This window comes from Dunckerocampus dactyliophorus, chromosome 19 (assembly GCF_027744805.1).
Source record: "Dunckerocampus dactyliophorus isolate RoL2022-P2 chromosome 19, RoL_Ddac_1.1, whole genome shotgun sequence".
NCBI lineage: Eukaryota > Metazoa > Chordata > Actinopteri > Syngnathiformes > Syngnathidae > Dunckerocampus > Dunckerocampus dactyliophorus.
The window spans coordinates 16,835,314-16,853,874 of NC_072837.1; the positions used below are offsets into that span (position 1 = coordinate 16,835,314).

General features: G+C 43.5%; 1 protein-coding gene across 1 annotated transcript; it reads right to left on the reverse strand.

The window, feature by feature from the left end:
* Window positions 1–2,302: 2,302 nt before the first annotated feature.
* On the reverse strand, window positions 2,303–18,526 carry gnpat (glyceronephosphate O-acyltransferase). Its single transcript, XM_054760954.1, has 17 exons — window positions 18,337–18,526; window positions 17,647–17,838; window positions 17,401–17,577; window positions 17,191–17,320; window positions 14,838–14,965; window positions 12,829–12,904; window positions 12,593–12,744; window positions 11,304–11,434; window positions 10,746–10,996; window positions 10,578–10,676; window positions 6,965–7,126; window positions 5,871–5,950; window positions 5,654–5,794; window positions 5,495–5,594; window positions 5,312–5,405; window positions 2,903–2,964; window positions 2,303–2,823 (listed from the first exon to the last, which is right to left on the reverse strand). Exons 1-17 carry the CDS (start codon window positions 18,358–18,360, stop codon window positions 2,780–2,782), a joined length of 2,043 nt encoding a protein of 680 aa, XP_054616929.1. The 5' UTR covers window positions 18,361–18,526; the 3' UTR covers window positions 2,303–2,779.
* Window positions 18,527–18,561: the final 35 nt, after the last annotated feature.

The following is an 18,561-nucleotide window of genomic DNA, read 5'->3' on the forward strand; positions in this document are numbered from 1 at the left end:
AGACAGTGGTTGGCTGGGTAATCCGACCGATTGACGGATGATGATGATCGTTCCCAGAAGTTACTTTACTGTTTAAAGATAATTTATGACATTTATCCCTCGTTAATATTGAATATATCCACTCAAAGCTATGTGTGTGCGCGTGTTCAGATCAGCCATGTAGTGAGGAAAGCCTGACATCTAGTGGCTCCTAGCATGCAGTGCAGCTGTGCTCAACTGTAGTCGTGCCTCATCGATGTATTTGAAAAGCTTTCTTTAGACTAAAATATACATAACAATATAGAGTTTATAATATAAATTACAGTCGTCCATCGCGGTTGGAACATTGCTCCCTGACTCTATTGTGTTTTTTCAAAAATTAATTAATAAATGATCGCTGTTTCGTGGTTGACTACATACAGCCTATTATTAGCCCAACAAAATTCACATTTAAGCAAATGTTGGGTATTGTTGGCTTAAATTAAGCATTTGCGAGTATAAAAATCTTCTAAATGAACTAAAATACAAATGCAGTTTAATGCACAGGTGTCAAACTCAAGGCCAGGGGGCCAAATTGGGCGGGTCGTATTTTATGTGCCCCGCAAAAGCCTGGAAATAATGCACATCAAGGACACTTTTAAAAAGATATATATATTGTATTTGTATTGATTATTTCATTTTTTTCATTGTTTTATATACGTATATTACATGAAAAATCATTTTAAAAACTAAAATAAAAAAATGTAAAAACACTTACCGTAATTGTTCATACTAAATGTGTGTTCCGTCAATTTTTTGAGAACATTTGATCTGTTTGCAATTGGAGTCTATTATTTTTATGTTGTCAAAGCCCATTTAAAATTAATTATGCAATACTTGTATACTCCAATTTCTGCGTGGCACCTTGACTTCTGATTTCAAGTCAGTAAAAAAATAATATAAGTGTTATAAGTGTAAGTGTGTAATAATATCATGAGGCACTTATACTTACACATATGCAGAATATGCTCTTACAGTTACAGGCAGCCTTCAACCGCCCTGGTTTGAAGCAATACAAGACATTGATGGACTACTTTGGCCACTAGGTGGCACTAGAAACGCACCAGAATTGACTGCCAACGACAGGCGTTTATTATTTTATAATCATTTATCTCATGACATGGCTCGCGACCAGTCCAGGGTGTAGCCCGCCTCTCGCACAAAGTCAGCTGGGATAGGCTCCAGCATACCCGCGACCCTAATGGGGATAAGCAGCATAGAAGATGGATGGATTTCTCTCACAACAGACGCGATAATATAATAATAATAATCATCATCATGACACCGGCTCCTGTTGTAGCCGTACTCCAGCTAAAACACAACCGAGGTCACTTCCTGTCCACATGTCCAGAAGACGTTTCTAGGAGTGCAAAGGTGACTATAGGGGTGTTACTTCATGTCGAGAGGGCTTTCATGATGGTAAAAATTAGGGGTATGGGCCGATATGAATTGTGACATCATACTGATGAATCCGATATCAATGAACTGATAATAAAAATTTAAAAAACCTTCCAATGAGGCGAGATTACCCATACTGCGCAGGTGTGTAAATCCAGTGCTACTTTTTTCTCCTGCCTGTGACGTTAACGGCCTGTCGTAACTTCCCCTGAGCTCACTTGTAAGCAAACATTGACTTTAAGAGGAAGGACGTCGTACCAAATGCTCCGCCATGAGGGGGGAAAAAACCCATCGAGCACACAAAAAAACCTTATCAACCACCCCAAACGCCAGCGCTGCGGCTTTTGAAAGATGCAAAAGATTTGCCAGAGATTTCCATGGCATCAGACTGGCTGCTCGGAGCGTGTGCCCGAATACATTGCACCTTCCTGGACCACAGCAGGTGGCTCCCTCCGCTCTACACTCTGGTTCTCCTGATAGTAGTGATGTGGTAGTAGTAATGTCATGATATCTGATTAGGACAAATCAACAGGTAAAGTTGGTCAAATCCTAATTAGTTCCAGTCCTTACCTGCAGGTGTGCACAAACTACACTTAAAAAAAAAAAAAGTAGATTTAAAAAAAAAAGCTATCAGCTATTAGTCTTGAGAAGCAGAAAGTTGTTGGTATCAGTTCTCTAGTAAAAATGACATTTAGAAAGTCATAAACAGGGTTTCTATGCTCTACGAAATTACAAAAATATCCCATTTATTAACACGGAATTGTGAAAATTGGCTTATTGTGGTCGGGTCTGCAACCAGTTAGGTATTACTCTGCTCACTCAAGTATTTATCATATTATTTTGTTCAAAACACTGCAAAGGTCATCATATTTGTGAAAACAATTTAATAATTACAATATACATGACACACGCACATCGTAGTAGTAGTAGTAGGAAGTACACGTTAGTCCAAAATACAAAAGCAGGATAAAAAAAAAAGCTAGTGGAGAGGACAAAGTACATCTTTCATACAGTACATGTTGAGCTAAATTGCCAGATTTCTTGTACAAATCTTTTGCTGACATCACACAACATCTGTGATGCTCTGCAGCAGCAACGACCGAAAAACAGCTCTTAAATCTCCACATTACCATCACAAAGACCGACGTGGCAGTTTCAAGTCCAAGCGTGGTGTAAACATCATTGTTCTCCAGCTCCATCTTTCAGCACAATCATCTAACCTGGCTTTCACACTCTGTCTGGGGAGCGTTATTTCACACAACACACACACACAAAAAAGACACGCATCAGTCCCACGTCCTTTGGTGAAGATCAAGCTCTTTTTCACGTGGTTTTTGGCAAATGAGCTGGCAGTTTAGCAGAGTTAGAGGCGAGCCGTGACAGCCGTGTGAGTGGGCAGCTTCCCTCCTGCTCGCAAACGTGACATATGGAATGAATACTCATGAATAAACAACATAAACATGACTTTTACTAACATGCTTCTTACCCAAAGTGTCTTCTAGAGAGTTGAGCATCACCTTGTTGACACTCAGGGAGTCCTGCTGCGCTCTGAAGAAACACAAGGGGGCATCACTACAGGAAGTACTACTTAATATACATACTACTTAATACACTAACCTTTCTCATAATGCTACTACTGCTATTTAATAATATTATCATCTCCTGTACCACATGCAATGTTAAAAAGTCTCAAAAATAGCCTGCATCCAGTCTAATGATATTCCAATCTATCTATCTATCAATATGTATAGATCATATATTTCGTATGTTTTTAGGGATGTCCGATATTGGCTTTTTTGCTGATAACCAATATGTTGATATTGTCAAACTCTCAATTTCCGATTCCGATATCAACCGCTACCAATATGTGTACCATCACATACTGTATATCAGGACTTTTTCTGACGTCGTCGGGGAGTTTTTTAATACGCTGAAAGCACATATTGTTCTGCATTTTGTGTTCTCACTGAGCAGCGGCGGGTGCTGTTGACAGGTCCGCACCCGCCCTAAATGAAGTCACAAGCCATGATGTGGAGCTCTACCATCCAAAGTGCAAATGAATTGCTATTACACATATTCACCAGAAGAGTGTGCTATACCAAATGGGACAAAATGAAATAAACAAATCTTTAAATAATTAATTAAATGTGCCATTAATTAAATATTTTTTTCACAATAATTAAAGATCTAATTAATTAATTAATTAAATAATTAAATAATTGATTGATAGTCATTAATAATAATAAAAAATACCAGTTCATTTAATGTAAAACCGTATATAATTATTTCACTATATAGTTTATGATTTCTGTAATTATTTCACTATTTAATTATTTCATGGACTTGTGTGTGCAAATTCATGAATTAATTTTATCTGGTCACAACCACCCATCAAAGTCTGTGGGCGGGACTATCCCGAATCTAGTCCAGTGATTGCATTGGTTGAAGCTCCGAAGTCGGTTAAATTACTCCAACTTCCTCGGGAGTTGGTGTGAGATCGTTTAAACCTTGCGGAGTACGTGGAAGCGGGATCTGCTGCCCCAGAGCATGGGGCAATGTGATTTAGTGTCAGGTATTCACACCGTCATGATCTCTTGGCGGCAAAGGCAAAAAAGCTTTCTCTCTTTGAATACGGTGGGATTGTTGAGCTGCATAAGCAAGACCTCTCACAGTGCGCCATTGCTGCTGAGGTTGGACACAGTAAGACAGGCATTTCAAACTTCTTTAAACATCCTGAGGCTCATGGAATAAAAAAGTTAAGTGGTCGACCCAAAAAAATTAGCCGCAGGATCCCATTGGCTGTCCGTCAAGACTCGGGACCATCCTCGGTCCAAATGAAGGTTGTTACTGGTGCCGAGTGCAGGTCAATAACCATCAGACGCCATCTGCCAGAGAAGGCTTTTAAGAAGAAAAAAGCTCTTCAAAGGCTTCGTCTGCTTCAGGGTTTGCAATTTGCAGGAGAGCACCAAACATGGGACATTGAAAGGTGGAAGAAAGTTTTATTCTCCCTTGATGGTCCTGATGGCTTCCAGCGTTACTGGCATGACAAGGAGATCCCACCTGTGATGGTTTCCGCCATCATGATCCTTCAATGGAGCAATGGAGCATGAGGTTGTGCAGGGGCGTCAAGTGGCAGCCGGCTATATAGAGATGTTGCAGGGGGCATCTCTTCAGACTGAAGGCCATCATCTGTGTGGTAATGACTGGCTTTTTCTACAGGACAACGCTGCACAAAGGACTTCTTCCAGAGCAATCAGGTCACTCTTTTGGAGCATCCTGTGTGTTCCCCTCATCTAAATCCAATGGAGAACATTTGGGGATGGATGGCAAGGGAAGTTTACAAAAATGGACATCAGTTCCAGACAGTGGATGCCCTCCGTGAAGCCATCTTCACCACTTGGAGCAACATTCCCACTAGCCTCCTGGAAACACTGGCATCAAGCATGCCCAAAGCCATTTTTCACCTCATTAACAAGAATGGCACAGCTACTCATTACTCACTCCTTTTCTCTACATTTTATTTCTATTTTAGGGGGGTTTCAGGCTTTTTTTGAGCTATGGTCTTAAACTTTGGATCGGCTGATGAACAGACTATTTCACTTCACTGCACCTTTGCAATAAATAGTTTTTTTTTGTCTCACTCCCATTTCTTCTTTTTGCATCTTTAAGCTCTACTTAGAACCTCCTTAAGAGCCAACAGTTTTTTATATTTGACATTTTTCCTGCACATTGACGTATTATCTGCCTTATTAGATTATGTACATACAAATAGTTGTGTGTTAAATGTCTTACTGTATTCTTTGAATGCTTTGTATTTTAGTTAGGGTCTGGGCTGGTTGTGTTGTGTGTTACTGTATGGCCCAGGGAGACATGAGGGTTGTGAAAACAAGCGCACCTGTGGACTCTGTTTATGGCTTTTAGTCTTAGCAGAGCTGCCAGAGCGTTCTTGTGCAGGTCCGAAGACAACACCTCCAAGTGTCTTATCCTACCTACCAAAAAGATACACACATATGTACTGTCAGTCATGATGTGTGTGTGTGTAGTCGTAGATTATAAGATGCCGTATTAAAAAGCCAACCTGCCAGCAGCTGTTTGATGATGAACTTGCGTACAGCTGGTATGAAGGACTTCTGTGTCAGAGCCTCAGTGGCCTCCTCACACAGGAAGCGACAAACCACCTGCAATATGTTTGGCATTATTATTTGTCATAACCATACATCAGTATGACTGACGCGACCTGGTATCCTTGCAGGAACGGCTCCAATGCCCCAGTGAGGAAGTTGAAGGTTCTCTGCCCACCTTCCATCACGAGAACCTCCTGCCGAGTGACCTGCAGTGCTCCAGTCTTCTCCAGCAGGTAGCAGGCCTCCTCAAAATCCTACCAGCGTGACACAATTGTTTGATTTATGTTTGACATTTCAAGATGTTCTCGTCTTCCACCCCCCCCCCCCCACCTGCACGGTGGCTCCGGGACACAAGATGAACTCGTTGGAGAAGACGTTCCTCAGGAAGCTGAAAGTGTTGAAGACGTGCTCTGGAAAAACATCATCAAACATCAACACCATTGCAGGTTTAATCCACTCATGCACTGACTGGTCGGGACAACAGGCTGCAGAATCCCAGCGTTTTGTCCAAGAGGAGAAGAATTACCCTGAATTTACCCTGTACACCTGATATACAGCATGGAGTGTTTTTTTGGAAAGCCCCTTAAATGAGCAGGCTAGGGCCCCTTTAAAAGGAAAAGTGCACTTTCCACAACCCTTATGTGAGGCCTGAAGACACATCTTTCTCTTTTCTGTGCGTTCTAAAGATATAAAAACAGGTAAAAAAGCGGCAGGTAATTAATACGTAATGGGACACACCTATCCCGCCTAGAAAGGCTGCTATTAAAACACCTCCAAAAATCTCCAACAAGATTTTATGGTTTTCTATCCCTGCTGTGAGCATGTAGTAACAGGTACATTCATGATAACATGGAATACTTACAGTATTTTGGGAACTTCCTTCCTGGGTGCATTGATTTCACATAACAACATAGAAAGGAACGCTACACCTAGCTTTAACTTCTCCAAAAACACAGCAGCAGTGGCGGCAGCTCCAATATGTAGCGTTACCTTTCGCTAGCGGCCTGAGGCATTGTGAGTGAGTGTGTGGTGAAGCTAGTCGCTAGCCGGCTAGTAGCTAGCCAGTGTGGTGTGGTGTGGCGAGGTGTCACTACGGCAGTAACGTAGTTCTTGGACATAACAATGTTAATAACAATAATAAAACTATGTGGCTGTAGCTTGGTTAATATGCAGGTCATATTATGGAAATGGAGCGTTGTTGGCGCTTTTTGGAGGTTTTTTCAGAAGGCTTTATCAGCAGAATAGGTGTGTCCCATTAAGTGCATTAATTACCTGCCTCTTTTTACCTGTTTTTATATCTTTACAACACACAGAAAAGAGAGATGTGTGTTCATGTCTCACATAAGGATTGTGGATGATGGGCAAAATAAAAAATATGGACACTTTTCCATTTAGCACCATCTCTAATATTATAACTCTCTCACGTTTTTGCTTGGATGCGGCAAGGTGGACGGCTGAGGCGAGCAGTGCTGGCCGCAGGAAGATGTGCAGCGCCTGGTTCCTGTAGGAGGCGCAGGAGAGCACCAGGACTGCCCGGCCCAGAAGATCCTCCTCCGGTGAGACAGCACGGCCAGGCTCAGCAGGATCTGAACACACGTATGGAATATGACTGTTCTGTCAACTGTCAATTAGGGATGTCCTGAAGAATATGCGCTCATGAGAGTTCGTTAAAAAAAAAAAAAAAAAAAAAGTCATATATTCTAAATCACACCACAAATGAATCTGTAATTCATCTGGCGTCACAACGGCTGTTCGGAGTGTGTGCCCGAATACGGTGCACCTTGCTGGGCCACAGCAGGTGGCTCCCCCCGTGCTATACTCTGGTTCTCCTGACCTCCGTAGCGGCACACTGGCTGTTCGGAGCATGTGTCTGAAATATTCTCCTGATAGTAGTGATGTGGTAGTAGTAATGTCATGATATTTGATTCAGACAAATCAACAGGTACAGTTGGTCAAATCCCAATTTGTTGCAGTCCTTTCCAGGTGTGCACAAACTACACTTCAATCTTTTTTTCTTTTTTTTTTTTTTTTTAAGTAGTTACAAAAAAGTTATCGGTACCATATCGATCTTGAGAAGCAGAAAGTTTATATGAAAAGAAAGATATTGTGAATCTCTAATAAGAACCATAACAAACCAGTGCAATTCCATTAAAATTGAAGCACATAGCCCTGAAGATGGTGTGTGTGTGTGTGTGTCTAAAAGAATGTGTGGGCGTGTGTGTGCACGCATGGAGTATTTGGAAGTGGGGCACCGGTCCTAGTTGTGTAAACTACTGACTCTTTCTATTTTTTGTAAGTTATCTATTTTAGGTACAATTGTTATCGAGAAAAACTGCTATCTGCAATGTGCCTGTGAATATTCTCATTTATCCAGGTGATTGTATTCTCAGAAGACATTTTGCCTCTCATCCGAGCAGGCTTCATCAGTTCATACTCAAAGACTTGGCGGGACACACACCAGCTCTATTTATTTATCTGTTTATTTATTTATTTAACTATGGACGAAAGGTGATTAAATATGTTTAATTGATTGACAGCCCTAGTCTTTATGCTTCACTGATAACATTTTGATCAGGTGATAAAAATAGACATTTTCATGAGCATATCAATAACTGCTGTGAAAAGCGGGTCTCTACTGTACATTCATGCGCATAATGAAGACAAGTCCTAAGAAAAGTCAATTCATTCATGTGATCGTGTCTCCTGAAAGCAGATGAGTGAACCCTTGTAGCATCTGTTAAGCTACGTGCTCGTTCGACTGCATTTGTCATGGGCACCGCTGATGACTACAAAAAGGCCAGATATGACCTGAGGAGGTCCATACGGGAGGCCAAGAGGCAGTACAGACAGAAGCTGGAGGGCTACTATTCCACCTCAGACCCTCGGCGCATGTGGGCGGGGCTCCAGCACATCACAGACTATCGACAGCAGAGTAGCGTAGCCACGTCCAGCCAAACCACACTTCCAGATGAGCTGAACGAGTTCTATGCCCGCTTTGACACCCAAACTCCTGATGAGCAGAGAGGGTGGCTGAACCTGGGGAGCACACAGGACTCACCTCTCATGGTGACATCAGCTGATGTGCGCAGGGTTCTAAACAAAACAAACCCACGAAAAGCAGCAGGGCCAGACAACATCTCAGGACGTGCACTTCGGGTTTGCTCATCAGAGCTAGCTGATGTGCTTGCTGACATATTTAACCTGTCGCTTGCACAAGCATCTGTACCGACCTGCTTTAAGTCCACCACCATAGTGCCCGTACCCAAGAAGAGCAACGTGACCTGCTTGAATGACTATCGCCCTATAGCACTCACTCCTATTGTTATGAAGTGCTTTGAAAGATTAGTCATGACCCACATCAAAAAGAGCATCCCGGCGGCAACCGTGGACCCTCTACAGTTTGCATATCGCCAGAACCGGTCCACGGATGATGCAGTCAACACTGCCATCCACACAGCCCTTTCTCACCTACAGGGCCAGGACACATACGTCAGAATGCTATTTATAGACTATAGCTCTGCATTCAATACAGTCAGCCCCCACAAACTCACAGATAAGCTCCTCACACTTGGCCTGTCTCCCTCCCTCTGTAACTGGGTGTTTAACTTTCTCACAGGCAGGCCCCAGTCAGTCAGAGTCCACAACCGCACATCCAGCTCAAGAATTGTGAGCACTGGGACCCCACAGGGGTGTGTGCTGAGTCCACTCCTCTACACGCTCTTCACCTACGATTGCGTGGCCTCCCAGAACAACACCAGCATCATTAAATTTGCAGATGACACTACAGTCATCGGACTGATCACTGGTGGTGTTGAAACATCATACAGAAGAGAGGTGGCGGACCTCATAGCTTGGTGTCGTGATAACAATCTCCTTCTCAATACAGATAAGACTAAAGAGATGATCATCGACCCAAGAACAAGGGAAAAGGAGCCGCATAGACCCCTGTTTATTGATGAGACTGAGGTGGAGAGGGTGAAAACCTTCAAGTTCCTTGGCACACACATCAGCGAGGACCTCACCTGGTCTCACAACACCCAACAAATTCTGAAGAAGTCCCAAAGGAGACTGTACTTCCTGAGAAGACTGAGGAAATTTGGCATGTCCACCACAATCCTGAGTTGCTTCTACAGATGCACTATCGAAAGTGTCCTTACCGCCTCCATCACTGTTTGGTACGGTAACTGTACAACACGTGATAGGAAGGCACTCCAGCGGGTGATCAAGACCTCACAGAACATTGTTGGGGCAGCCCTCCCCACACTGCAAGACATTTATAAATCTAGAGTCCTACGAAGAACACACAACCTCATCAAGGACAGCACACATCCACAACACTCACTATTCACACTCCTACCGTCAGGCAGACGCTACAGGAGTTTGAAGTCCAGGACCACAAGGCTGGCAAACAGTTTTTACCCACAGGCCATCAGGCTCCTCAACGAAGCACTCGCACACGCCGCACGCAACACACGCACACACTCATAGCACTTTATTTATTTATTTATTTGTATTATTTACTTGTATTAATGTCTCGTCTGTTGTTGTTGCTTAATTTATTGGTATATATGTTTATGTGTTTATGTTTCTTATGTTCTTATTCTTTCATTTGTTTTCTTTCTTTTCTTGGGAGAATGAACAGAATAAGATTTTCATTGCATGGTATAACTGCTGTTTTACCATGCACATGACAATAAAACTCTCTTGAATCTTGAATCTTGAATCTGTTGGTGAAGCAGCTCTTTATAAGGCAATGCTGTATTTAGAAATGCTAAAGTGCTGTTAGTGTCAATTGATACGGCATTTTTTGTGTGCAGCCCTCATATTTGTCCAATGGAGGTCCGTGATCCTGTAGTTGCAGTGGGAACAGAAAAATGCTCCTCCCTCGAGTGTTCCCACAAAGTTGGAAGCATCCAATTATCCAAATGTCTTGCCAAGATGAAGAAATGACAGCAAAGGACTTGGGTCCAACCTCTGAGTGATTCATTGATTAAGCTGTGTCCTGATACTTTAGTAAAAAAAAACAAAATAACAAACCTTGTTCCAACGCCAGATGGACTCTCCCCTCAGAGACTCTCACCAGACCTCCATGCAGGGACAAGCTGGAGGACACAACCTCTAAAGGAGCTTGGTGGTCTAAAGGAGAGAAAAAGTTGTGAATCAATCAGCTCAATGTCACCATGACAACAAAGCCCCATTCTGTACCAGGCCAGTGGAGGAAGGCTCCGTACTGCCGGGTGAGGTCGCGGAGCCACACGGCTTTGTCCGTCAACTCATCCAGCGGCATCGCCGCTTCCTGACTCGCCGCCCCTGCCGCTGCCTGATTCTGGAGCAGCAGCGACGCCAGCAGCACCCACGGCTTCAGGACAGCGTTCTCCTCCTGAGCCCTCACCAGGCTGTAGGCGGCGTCGTTGACGAAGCGCTGAGTCTCCTCGCTGGGCCTCGCTGGGATGTGTCTAAAGAAAGGACAAAAGTATTGGGACACAGCTCGTAATGAGTCAGTCAGAGGTTGAACTAAACTCCTCCATCTTATTTCTTTATCTTAGCGAAAGACAGTTTGAATAACTGCATGCGTCCAAGAATATGCACATAGATGCGGCCAAATCTTACAGAAAGTTAAAGCTGTAACACATTTCCTTCATTTTTCACCTCCTCTAGGTGTCCCAATACTTGTGTTCTGTGACTAAGACAATGAAGGCAGGAAAAACTGCTGAACAAAACTTGTTGTGTGACATATATTTTCATCAGTGTCTAGACTGGTACCTTGGTGTCAGGTTGAACTGGCAGCGGTCCACTCGGCCGTGCGCTAAACTTCTGACTGACACAGGCTGACCAAAGTAAACATGGATGCTGCCGTAGTCTTTACGCAGGATCTTTCTGGCCTTAAAGAGACCCTAACAAGGAGAGCCAAGTCAGCACAGTTGTTCCATACAGGCAAATGAGTGCAAATGCTTTCAACTTGAATGGTACAGTAATTCCTCTTTATCTCTAATAATAATAATTATCTATACCATTGTCATACATTTTGTATCATGAAATAACACCTTTAGACACCTTTACCCTCCTAGTACCCAATACAGTAGACATAATCGAAGAAAATAAGCCATTTAAGGCTGTTTACCTTGTAGGGGAGCAGAATATGTGGCAATATGTGAGGTCGGGGGTCAGATTGAGTTTTATCTTGTTGTGGGCTATGGCCTCTACAGTAGCCCGTGTTATTGGATGGATTAGAGTTTATATAGCGCTTTTCAAGGCACCACAACCTAACATTCATTTACATTCATACACCAGCGTGGGCCGCAGGGTGAAGTGTCTTGCCCAGGGACACAACGACAGTGACTGGGTGGAGGGAGCGAGGATCGAACAGCCAACCTTCCGGTTTCTGGACGACCTGCTGTACCTCCTGAGCTACTAAATTAAATGTCTTGTATTCTTCATGTTTTGACATGAAATAGACAACCTTTTCAAATTTACCAGGCACAGTTGGCGATTTTGCACAAAGTATGGGCATCACGATACCAGCTTGAACTTTAGCAAACAAAATCAGCGGTATTATGCTAACCAGTAGGCCACCACGTGTGCCCCTTCCCTCTACCTCCTGAGCCACTGCCGCCACCATGATGACTATGATTATGTATTTGTATGTATATTATGTTTGTTATTATTATTGTGCCTGTTGTGACTGAATTTAAACCTGCAACAAAAGTCACTTGTTCCATTTCTGGTGCTTGTGTCACTGAACAATTGCTGGCACTTGGTGACCAAGAATACTACATTCACAGGTGGAATGGCCGTCTTAATGCCTTATGTTTGTATTTTACTTCATGAGCCTTTTTTATGCTTGAAAATGCTTCATTTGGGAAAAAAATACATACAATTTGCTTAAATATGCATATTTATTTACTAATAATAGGCTGCAGCCAACCACTAAACAGCTATCATTTATTAATGGATTATTTTTTTGAAAAAGCGTAGTATAGCGAGGGAGCGATGTTCGAACCGCGACAGACTGAAAGATTTCCAAAGTTGAGGTGTTTTTGGGGGCGACTCACTGAAGTGGATTCTTTGGGTTTGGGGACGCCGAGAAGTTCCCGGGCGTACAGCGCCTCCTCCAGGATCCTCTCATAGCTGATACTCACCGGGACCAGACACACGTCAAACACCTCCCCTTTGAGGAAAGGCTCCATCACTGTGGTCAACAAGCCTGCGGCAATGTGGGACGATTCACGGTGAAGCCGTAACACAGATGATTTATTCCATTGCTCGTTTTTCCTCTCTTCTGACTTACCTAACTTTGGCGTTAAAGACTTAGCCGTTCGACTTCTCGTCCCCTCTAGGAAAAATTCAACTGGAGCATGGCCATTCTAGGGAAAAAACAACAAACAAGGTGAATCAGGAATGTTCAGACTTTTTCTACCGAAAATTAAAGGATGCGGGGGTCACTTTGCTTCTGTCCATGAAAAGATATTGCTAAAAGCAATCCAGTACATGCTAAGCTATCTGAACTATTTATCTCAACAAATTATTTCTCACACAACATTCTTCCACCACATGCAGTGTTGCCAACTTGGCGACTTTGTTGCTAAATGTGGCGGCATTCCAAACCCTCTGGGCAACATATTTTCTCAAAAGCGACTAGCAACAAACCTAGCTACTTTTTCTGGTGTCATTGGAGAGTTTTCTGGTATTTGGCAACGTAAAAGTGAAAGCACGTATTGATCTGCAGTTTGTGTTCTCACTGAGCAGCAGCGGGTGCTGCTAAGACGTCCGCCCCACCCCCCCCAAAGCAGTCACAAGCCGTCAGTGCACTGTCAGCTCCCGTGGCACACAGAGGGGCTATCCACACAGGAACATTTTCAGGTCAAAACAGCAAAGAATTTGATGGTTTCAGCCTCTCATCCACACAGAAACGGCCTTCTGGGCGCCCTGAAACTGTTTTGTTTTGTTTTTTTAAACGGCTTCCAGAGTGGGAAAATCTGAAAACGCCGGCTTGTCGTTTTCGTATAGACAGCCACACTTCTGCTTTTCAGAAACGATGACGTCACCGAGCCGTCAGCCACCCTGTCGCCGTCACGTGACCAGAGGTGAGCTTTGATGACAAGCCAACATAATATCTGACGATCTGGACGGACATGACTCAACCCAGTCATCATTCTCCTGATATTTTGTCGTCTTATTCTCCAAAATGACTCTTAGAAGTAATTCCATTTTGTTGTAAATCTAGATGAGCCTTGGAAAGTGGAGGATGACGGACTTTCACGCATGCGTTCGTTCTTCTTCTATAGTTTGGTGTGTCACGTGGTTCTGTCTGCGTGTGTGCCTTGTGTGTTACATCCTTTTCACCCAGTGATCCGTTCCCATCTGGATGCAGCTATTTGCTAATCCGGCACAGTGTGGACACACATTTTTTTCAACCCGCCCAAAAAATACAAAAATCCCAGGAACGTTCCCGTGTGGACAGAGCCTGACAGCATAGTGGAGCTCCACGCATGCATGAATCACACATGCACGAGGCGTCGAGCCGGATCTAAAATGTCAAACGTTTTCTCATCTTCATTAAATGGCTACTCGTTACACTCAAGCCTCACTTACCTGTCAATGTGTGAGAACGTGTGATGGAAGAACGCTGTTGTGATGAGTTAAATAAGTAGTCCTAACTACAAGATAAAAGGTGGAGCCTGGAGGGGGTCCGGATGTAATTATTTCACGCTGTCTAGAATTTGAGAGGCGCTAGCTGAGATATTAATGAAAATTATTTTATTTTTATGAAGTGATGGCCAATTTTAAATTAACAAACTAACAATCAAGTTTATTTGTAGTTCTAAACATGATGGTGTTTTTACTCACTTTTTTTATCTCTTGTACAAAGTTATGCTTTTTTCCTACAGCATCTCTTACATCATATGCAAATAATATGCAAATTAGCCAATGATATCATCTAGCGACTTCTAATGAGGCTTGAGTGTAACGAGCAGTAATTTCATGAAGATTAAGAAACATTTACCTATTAGATTCCGCCCTGTGACCCGCCCCGGCGGCATCGCACCTTGTGGTGTGGCGTGATTCATGGATGCGTAGAGCTCCACTATGCTCTCTGTGTGCCGTGGGAGCTGACTGCACTGACAGCTTTGTGACTGCTTTGGGGCTGGGCTGACCAGCGGAGCAGCACTCACTGCTGCTCAGTAGGAAGAGAAGCTCAGAACAATATGTGCTTTCAAGTATCGGCACGTGCCAATACCGCGCTTTTTCACGGAAATCGGCCGACTAACACAACAGATGAAATGCTAGTAACGTCACCTTGACGATGGTCTTGACGTACTCGGAGAAGATGGCCCAGTAGAGTTTGTCGCCACCAAACGAGCGCCGGATGAAGAAGGCGCCGGACATGCGCAGCATCTCGCCCACAAATTTCATCCCCATGAAGTCTGCGGGACAAAAAAAGGCGGCCATGTTCAGTGCTATGATGCGCTTCCTGTATTCGAGTTGCCATTACTACATGGTTGACTTTAAGTTTTGCCTAATTGTAAACACAAAATGGATGACTTTTTGTTGCTATACAAGTTGTCCTATAAATAATGGTGGGGAAGCTAGTCGCTAGCCGGTGTGGTGTGGTGAGGTGTCACTACGCAGGTAATGTAGTTCTTGGGCGTAACAATGTTAATAACAATAACACTGTGGCTGTAGCTTGGTTAATATGCTGGTCACATGATGTAAATGGTGCGTTGTCTGAGGTTTTATCAGAAGGCTTTATAGACGGAAAAGGTGCGTCCCATTACGTGCATTCTTAGCTGCCTCTTTTTAACTGTTTTTTATATTTTTAGGACGCACAGAAAATAGAAAAAGGTGTGTTCATGTCTCAGATGAGGATTGTGGATGATTGGCATAATTCCAAAACAAGTGCACTATTTCTTTAACAGCTGATGCCACAATTGATGGTTGGTTTTCTTTGAGTTAGCACACTGCAATTAACAGCAAGCGTACTATGTGTGGGAAATAAATCTTCAAATTAAACGTACTTGAATAAATAATACCTTTATAATCACTCCAATAACTTCATGAATTTGTCAATGTGGGAATTCACAGACTCCTTAGAAATAAAATAGTGTAACCAGCAAGGAGGATAAACTGTAAAGACCTTGGCGGAGGTACACACGTGGACAAAATTGTTGGTACCCTTTGTTCAATGAAAGAAAAACGCAGAATGGTCACAGAAATAACTTGAATCTGATAAAAGTAATGATAAATAGAAATTCTATGAAATGCAACCAATGAACGTCAGACATTGCTTTTCAACCATGCTCCAACAGAATTATTGAAAAAAAAACTCATGAAACAGGCCTGGACAAAAATGATGGTACCGCTAGAAAAGACTGAAAATAATGTGACCAAAGGGACATGTTAATTCAAAGTGTGTCCACTAACTAGCATCACAGGTGTCTACAACCTTGTCATCAGTCAGTGGGCCTATAGATAGGACTACAGTCAGTCCCTGTGCTGTTGGGTGACATGGTGTGTACCACACTCAACATGGACCAGAGGAAGCAAAGGAAAAAATCGTCTCAGGTGATTAGAAAGAAAATGATGGACAAGCATATTAAAAGGTAAAGCCTATAAGACCATCTCCAAGCAGCTTGATGATCCTGTGACATCAGTAGCACATATTATTCAGAAATGTAAGATCCATGGGACTGTAGCCAACCTCCCTGGACGTGGCCGCAGGAGGAAGATTGATGACAAAAGAGACGGATAATACGAATGGCAACAAAAGAGCCCAGAAAAACTTGTAAAGAGATTGAAAGTGAACCTCAAGCTCAAGGAACATCAGTGTCAGATCGCACCATCCGTCGTTGTTTGAGCCAAAGTGGACTTAATGGGAGAAGACCAAGGAGGAGAAGACCAGTGTTGAAAGCAAGTCATAAAAAAGCCAGACTGGACTTTGCCAGACTACATGTTGACAAGCCACACAGCTTCTGAGAGAATGTCCTATGGACAGATGAGACAAAAATGAAACTTTTTGGCAAGACACATCAGCTCTATGTTCACAGACGAAAAAAAGAAGCAGATCAAGAAAAGAACACTGTCCCTACTGCGAAACATGGAGGAGGTTCTGTTATGTTCTGGGGCTGCTTTGATGCATCTGGCACAGGGTGTCTTGAATGTGTGCAGGGTACAATGACATCTCAAGACTATCAAGGGATTCTAGAGAGAAATGTGCTGGCCAGTGTCAGAAAGCTTGGTCTCAGTCGCAACTGGAGACAACTGGAGCAGTTTGCTCATGAGGAGTGGACCAAAATACCTACTGAGAGGTGCAAAAGTCTCATTGACAGTTACAGGAATCGTTTGATTGCAGCGATTGCCTCAAAAGGTTGTGCAGCAAAACATTAAGTTATGGGGTACCATCATTTTTGTCCAGGCCTGTTTCATGGGGGTTTTTTTCTCAATTATTCTGTTGGAGCATGTTTGAAAAGCAATGTCTGACGTTCATTGGTTACATTTCATAGAATTTTTATTTATTATTACTTTTTTCAGATTCAAGTTATTTCTGTGACCATTCTGAGTTTTTCTTTCATTGAACGAAGGGCACCAACAATTTTGTCCACGCGTGTACCTATTAGCCAACAGCAGTGAGTAACAAACAGCTACGACGTACCCATGCCGGCAGCAATGACTGGCAGGGCGAGGTCGTAGGTGTACAGGATGTACGACATGAGCAGGAAGTCCATGTAGCTCCTGTGACTCGGGAGAAGAACCACTGGGTGCTCCTGGATGGCCTGCTGGAGCTAACAACAAGGCGGGTGATAATTGTTAGCACAGATAGCAGCGTTCGAGTAGCACTCGCAAGGTCGGCGTAAAGGCTCACTCGCTGGATGCCCTCCTCGTTGACGCAGATGCTCCTGAACAAGCGTTTGAAGACCTTGCTGAGGGTGAAGGCGAAGAAGCGAATGGTGCTGAGCTGCAGGCGGTGAGCCATCTCCTCCACGATGGCCGACGCCTCTGCTTGGACGTCCGCCACCTCTTTGCCCGTCTCTTTGGAAACCTACCAAGGTGAGCAGAGAACATCAGAGTGGTGTGCAGGTCTGTCAGAAGCCCCGGGGCCGCTATTTACCTGATGGATGACAAAGTGAACGTGATCCGAGTGAAGGGTGGCACTCTTCAGCACGTCTGCTTTGCAGGGCGCCAGTCCTTTGTAAAGGACGGGAGTGAAACACTTGACAGCATATCTGAGGTCACTGGAGTGCCTCCTTTCCTCCAGGATGTCTTCAAATTCATCCCTCTTCTTCAGCATCGGATCCCGATGCTTAGAGGAAAAAACAGTGTTGGACACAGGCAGGCTTTCTATAGTTCTAAATTTGCTGTCTGAAGTCTCCCTTCTAATAAATGCCTCACCACAAGTGCCAGGTACTCTCTGAAATTGAATAAATAAGTATATGGCTGGGGGCAATGTGAGGAAACAGTAACCACCTAGACTACATAAGAAATACACCTACATAAAAAATAAGTAACTTTAGTACAGTATCACACGAAGTACAGTGGTTGCACGTTTGTAGTAGTATTTAAAAATATGCAAATATTTGTGATGAATCACAGGAGTCCTCGCCAACTTGCAGACCAAGTTCAGATTAACAGTACACATCGACAGAAGTACAGCTGCTCCCCCAACAAGTCGTTAAATGGCGTTATTAAAAATACACGACCTGCTCAATGAAGACGCAAGCGGAATTCTGGATCAAATGTCAAATGTCACAGGCTACTGGGAGTGCTAGCTTAACTTCCACGCTAATCGAAGAATACATACCGAATAAACCGCTGTGGATGCCATACTTTATCCCGCAAGCACGCACGCTGCATCCAGCGAGGTAAGGGACGTGTTTATGACGCGGGTGTTGTTAAAACAATAAAGCGACATCAGCTCCAGACTTGAAGGAACTTCACATGGGCGTTAGCCGCGACTTCCGGCATTTTGACACACTGCTACGGGAAGTCGGGAAGGACAAAATTTTGCGACGACGTCGCCATCATG